This window comes from Nothobranchius furzeri, chromosome 14 (genome assembly GCF_043380555.1).
Source record: "Nothobranchius furzeri strain GRZ-AD chromosome 14, NfurGRZ-RIMD1, whole genome shotgun sequence".
NCBI classification, from domain to species: Eukaryota; Metazoa; Chordata; class Actinopteri; order Cyprinodontiformes; family Nothobranchiidae; genus Nothobranchius; species Nothobranchius furzeri.
In genome coordinates, this window is record NC_091754.1 from 24,112,744 (window position 1) to 24,118,870 (window position 6,127).

Here is a 6,127-nt window from a genome sequence, read left to right on the forward strand (position 1 = left end):
CAAAAACTCAGAGTAAGGGCCTGGTGGACGATATAAAACTACAAACAAGAGTGGTTTTACAGTTTTGCAATCTGGATTAGGAAAACTAAGAATAAGATGTCCAAACGAACTGTAGCTATTAATTGGTAAGGGACTGATCAATAAGTCAGAATGAAAAATGGTTGCTACTCCTCCTCCTCCTCGCACTGTACTTCGAGCAATATGATGATTTAAATTATTTGAAGGAGTCGATTTGTTTAAACTAACATAGTCCCCTTGCTGCAGCCAGGATTCTGTGAGAGAGAGCAAAGAAATCTGATTATCACAAATCAAGTCATTAACTAACAAAGTCTTAGAAAAAGTAGACCTAATGTTCAATAACCCACATTTAATTTTTCTAATTTTCTGCTCAGTTGAATTTGTTCTAATATTTATGAGTTTTCCATGATTTGCTTTATTAAGCCTGATATTTAATCTGTGTGATTTTGGCCGTGGGCAGGACACTGTCTCTATGGGGTAGTGAGTGGGTAACAGTACAGAAGCTGCAGAGGGGTGTGTTAAACTACGACTCTGCTTCCTGGTCTGGACCCTGGGTTGTCATGGAGGACTAATAAAACTGGCCATGTTCCTAGAAAGAAGAGCTGCTCCATCCAAAGAGGGATGGATGCCATCTCTCCGCATCAGACCATGTTTTCCCCAAAAATTTATCCAATTATCGATGTAACCCACGTTGTTTTCAGGACACCACCTAGACAGCCAGCGGTTGAAGGACAGCATGCGGCTAAACATGTCTTCACTGGTCCGATCGGGTAGGGGGCCAGAGAAAATTACAGAGTCCGACATTGTTTTGGCAAACTTACACACCGAAGCAACATTAATTTTAGTGACCTCTGATTGGCGTAACCGGGTGTCGTTACCGCCAGCGTGAATAACAATCTTACTGTATTTACGCTTATCCTTAGCTAGCAGTTTCAGGTAAGATTTAATGTTGCCCGCTCTGGCCCCAGGTAAACATTTAACTATGGTTGCTGGAGTCTCTAATGCCACGTTTCTGACTATGGAGCTGCTAATGATCAATTGACAAACTATGTATTTATTTTTTTCTCTGTGACAGACAAAAGGAACTGGATCTTTGATTAATGTAAACATATTTTTTTGCAAAATTGAAGACAAAAATTAAGATTCGTTTTAAGAAAACCCCCAAAACCAATCTTTTTGTCCTCTTAAGTACAAAACAACAACATTTAATACAAAAGAATGTTAAATAAAGGTTGAAATGAATTTACACCATGAATGAAATCTGTTTTTTTTTTCAAACATCTGTTTTTCTAACCTGAGCCTGGACCGTTTTACTGATATCGGAGACGTTTCAGTGAGTTAGGTTGATTTTCTTCATGGTTTCATGTCATTCATTTTACATTGAGCTGGGTTTTATTCACAAATACGACTGCAGCATGGCCACATAAACTCTCCTTTATCCTTGCCTGGGTGATGGTTTGTCACTGGCCTGCATCTCTGCTCTAACGTTGGTCACTGCAGCCCAGCTGGAGGCATCTGCTGGCTTCAGCAGACAGAATCGCAGCTGAGTGCGGAAGCTGCACGCTAAAAGCTGGGCCGTGGACCCTGTGCCCCGGCATTGCAGAGTCCATGTTGCTGTGGGAGCTCGAGGCCTGTTTCCATACATCCCAGCTCTGGCTTTGTTGATCCTATTGTCTTCTGCGTCACCACACGTCGCCCGGCAAATAAAGGCCGTCTGGCTCCAAGCTTAAATATTGCGGCAAACTAAAAACCAACCATCAGAGCCGATTCATTCACATCTGCTCAGTGGGGCGACAAGGACAGGGCTTTAGGTGGGAAAGAGGACAGAAAAAAGTTCACTTTTCCCTGCCGGGTGCCAAGAGAACGAGACCGGACTCAACTTTGCCGGAGCCGCAGCTGTGGCAAGTTGCCCATTTGATTGCATTTTATCCTATATGATACATTATAGAGGAGGAATTTTATGTTACTCATAAATACTTTTGACTTGGTTTTACAGGAAGAGCAGTGTGTGAACTCTAGAGCCTAAAACAGTATTTCCAGTTTTTACGTTTGAGAATTTTAGTGTTTAATTGTAAGATAAGTCAGCCACGGTTACTGGTATATCAATATTATAATTTAATTGTCATTTAAAATTTGATTTTAAAAAGGTTTTGTTTATTCTAGAAGCAGAATCAAAAAGTTCCTAACTCAAGAAGTTTCATATTTTTCAGGTTTTTAGATAAAAACGTGTGCAGAAACAAAAATTTAAAATTTCAAACGATTTAATGTTTGAGTTACCCTCTTTTCTTACTTTTGGCACTCTTTTCCCCTCCCCTGTTGATCCTGCCTACCCCACCCTCCCCAAACGGCTGCACCCTCCGTGTCCCTCCCGACCCCACCCTTCATTCCACAGCGCTACGGACCGATCATGGGTGACTGGAGCTTTCTGGGTAATATTTTAGAGGAAGTCAACGAGCACTCTACGGTAATCGGCCGGGTGTGGCTCACGGTGCTCTTCATCTTCCGCATCCTCATCCTGGGCACGGCGGCGGAGTTTGTGTGGGGCGACGAGCAGTCTGACTATGTCTGCAACACGCAGCAGCCCGGGTGTGAGAACGTGTGCTACGACGAGGCCTTCCCCATCTCCCACATCCGCCTCTGGGTGCTGCAGATCATTTTTGTGTCCACGCCGTCTCTGGTGTACGTGGGCCACGCTGTGCACCACGTCCACATGGAGGAGAAACGTAAAGAGCGTGAGGAGGCTGAACTTAGCCGACAGCAGGAACTGAGTGAGGAGCGCCTCCCTCTGGCACCTGACCAGGGAAGCGTTCGCACCACGAAGGAGACCAGCACCAAAGGAAGCAAGAAGTTTCGGCTGGAGGGCACCCTGCTGAGGACCTACATTTGCCACATCATCTTCAAAACACTGTTTGAGGTGGGTTTTGTGGTGGGCCAGTATTTTCTGTATGGCTTCCGCATCCTGCCACTGTATAAATGCAGCCGTTGGCCCTGCCCCAACACCGTAGACTGCTTTGTGTCTCGCCCAACAGAGAAGACGGTCTTCATCATCTTCATGTTGGCCGTGGCCTGCGTCTCACTCTTTCTCAACTTTGTAGAGATCAGCCACTTAGGCCTGAAGAAAATTCGGTTTGTGTTTCGTAAGCCGGCCCCAGCTCCGGCCCCGTCTCAAGGTGAAGGGTCATCTTCTCTACCTGGGAAGAGTCTGCCCCCGCTGGCTGTCCCCGGCCTACAGAGGGCAAAGGGCTACAGGTTGTTGGAGGAGGAAAAAGCCCCCCCTGTTTCTCACCTCTACCCTATGGCCGAAGTTGGCATGGAGGCTGGCAGAGGGACCCCGCCCTTTCAGGGGCTGGAGGAGAAGGTAGAGGAGGTGCTGCCTATGAAGGACATATCTAAAGTGTATGATGAGACTCTGCCTTCCTACACCCAGACTACTGAGACAGTGGGGGTGACATTAATAGAGGAGGAAGCTGAGGAGGCACCTCCACCAGAAGTGGATGCAGGGAGGGTGGATGAAGGCGTGGATGAAGACGCAGAGGTAGAGGAAGCTGTGAACGAGAAGGCGGTCCCTCCAGCAGAAGCAGGGGTGGAGGCCGCCGAGACGATAGAAGACACCAGACCACTGAGCCGACTGAGCAAAGCGAGCAGCAGGGCCAGGTCAGACGACCTCACCATATGAACCTGTGAGAAAAAAATCACGCCTTCCCACAGAAAATAAGAAAGCACACACAACTAACTCTAAACACACCTGTGAGCAAGCAAAAGAAGTGGATCTAAAAAACAAACAAACAACAGAGATAGAACAAAAAAGCTTTAAGACACAATTCTGAGAAGCAAAAAATAAAATAAAATAAAAATCAGAGTTTGTGGAAAAACATTAAACATAAAAAAGCAGATCTTAAAGAGGAAAGGAGTCATTTTATTAAGTGTGTTTTTATATTTAAAAACAGCTGCAGGAGACACATGTGGATTGGGGGGGGGGGTGTTTTTACTTGATGAACATCTTTTGTTAAATTTTTAGTTATCTTTTCTAATGAAAGAGATATTTTACGACAGAGGGATAGACACTTTACACAAGGTTTGAGTAGAAGAGAGTTGTGCTGCAAACAGCATGTGGCCTTCCCTTGTATAGGAAACACTGCTGGTTATTCTATCCACATGCAGCTCTTAGAAAAAAAGTCTGTTTTCAGGTTGGGAGGAGCGTACCTCTTTTGCACATTCAGAGGTTTCATCTCTGCAAGGCCTTAAACCCTCATAACACCTCATCTGTGCATCCATTTACACAGGATTCTTACAAGTGAAGAGAGAGTTGCATCAGTTTTAGAGCATTTCTCTCCTTTTTGTGTTTATATACCAAGTGACACAGCCAGAGCTCAGTTAGAGATGGAAAAATATGGAAAAATAAAGAAAAAAAAAGACCACTTGTCAAACGTCTTTTTCAACGTGATTTGCATTTCCCCCCTTTTAGATCAGCTTACGTTATGTAGCCTTGAAGAAATCTGCGTACTGTGATAGGAGCTGTCCGTACAGAAAGAGCACGGCTCGTTTTGCTCAACCGGAGGGTGAACTGTAGTAGTGACCTCAGGCCAAATCCTCTCTTTTCGTGCTGTACAAATGGGCGTTCTGGCAATAAAGATCACGCAGCATCAGCACAAAGCATTGTTGGAGGCGAGACAATAAAAGAAACCGCGCTCATCAATGAAAACAAGCATCCTTGACACAGAAAATCCCTTAGCTTGATTTTATGTAACTGTTCAGTCCTCAAACCTTAAAAAGCTTAAAACTATTGTAGAGTTTCAGAGTTAGAGGAGTGTCTCGCTGCCCACTTCTACATTTATAATGTACATAACACATACTAAAAAAGAATCAAAGCGGTTTTCAATGTGATCACAAACATGCTCTGGCAGAAGCCTGGGATTTCCCATAATCCCCCACCCTCTCTGATTTTGTTTATTCAATCTGTACCATCATGTGTGCCTTATCTGTAAATATCCATTCTCAAATGTAAGATTGTAACAGGTGGTGAAATAGCTCTGGGGCCTCTGTTAACATTTGATTTGAAACATTTTGTTTCTGTATGTGACCCTGTGTCTGATTGCTATGCAGCTAGAATGAATATTTCTAGACTGAAGCATAACATTTTATATTTTTTTAGCCGATCTGTGCTTAAGTTTCTGTTTTTTGAGGAGGTATGATAGAAATGTTCCCTGGAAACTTAGCAGGAGTAAACTTTGACCCCTTTGTGGCCTTTATTATCTGATTCAATGATGCAGCAAATGAGAAAATTCCAGCAAGACAAGGAAATGAATAAAACGTGATGCAGGTTCTTTTCTTTAATATCAAAACCTCTAGTAATGTATGATTTTATTTAATTTTTTGTATTTCACTATGTTGCATTACCCGTATGTTTGTAAAAAGACATGATTAATCTCTGGAAGGGGAAAAAAATAATCCTTTTTACTAACCTGTAGTCTTCCATGCTGATAGATGTTTGGCAGTGTCTTCTTCTCTTGGAATGTGAACCAACAATAAAAATTCACACGTGGTCAAGAAGTGTTGCTTTTTTGTGCAAAACACACACACACACACGCACACACACACACACACACACACACACACGTAGAGAGGTAAATATTGTATGTATTTGGGTGCTTTTAAAGCTTAATATACTACTCTACTCTTTGGCCAATGTGATGTGAATTTCCATATAAATATGGAAATCCAGCCTGATTGGTCTTTAATGTTTAACCAGACAATTTAGAATCCTTTGTTCATTCAGGGATTTAGCACGCTTCGTATTGATTCAAGAAGAGAGCCAGGTTTATAAAAAGTAAGAATTTATTTTCCAAACAATTAAAAACACGACAAGTTAACTACCGGTAATATTTTACTGTGATGGATGGATCTAGGTGGATGGAATGTGATGTATGGTGACTATATGTGGATGTGAGGTTATCAGAACTTTCATGTCTAGAAGAATTGAGTTTTGGGTGTCAAAATAATTGGTTTTGCATTAAACTATGAAGTTGGTTCTTATCAAAAAGGCATCAGACACAATCTGTCATGTCTACATACCCCAAGTGAAGACTCTCTTTTGGATCCGAGATGCCGG

The 6,127-nt window shown here is 42.9% G+C and overlaps 1 protein-coding gene across 1 annotated transcript; it reads left to right on the plus strand.

The window, feature by feature from the left end:
- Positions 1–2,250: 2,250 nt before the first annotated feature.
- On the plus strand, positions 2,251–5,554 carry LOC107389903 (gap junction alpha-8 protein). Its single transcript, XM_015966309.3, has one exon. The coding sequence runs from the start codon at positions 2,426–2,428 to the stop codon at positions 3,692–3,694; it is 1,269 nt and encodes a 422-aa protein (XP_015821795.1). The 5' UTR covers positions 2,251–2,425; the 3' UTR covers positions 3,695–5,554.
- Positions 5,555–6,127: the final 573 nt, after the last annotated feature.

Excerpts from the sequence above, each read along its gene's own strand:
- LOC107389903 (XM_015966309.3), top strand. The coding sequence starts at position 2,426 with ATGGGTGACTGGAGCTTTCTGGGTAATATTTTAGAGGAAGTCAACGAG.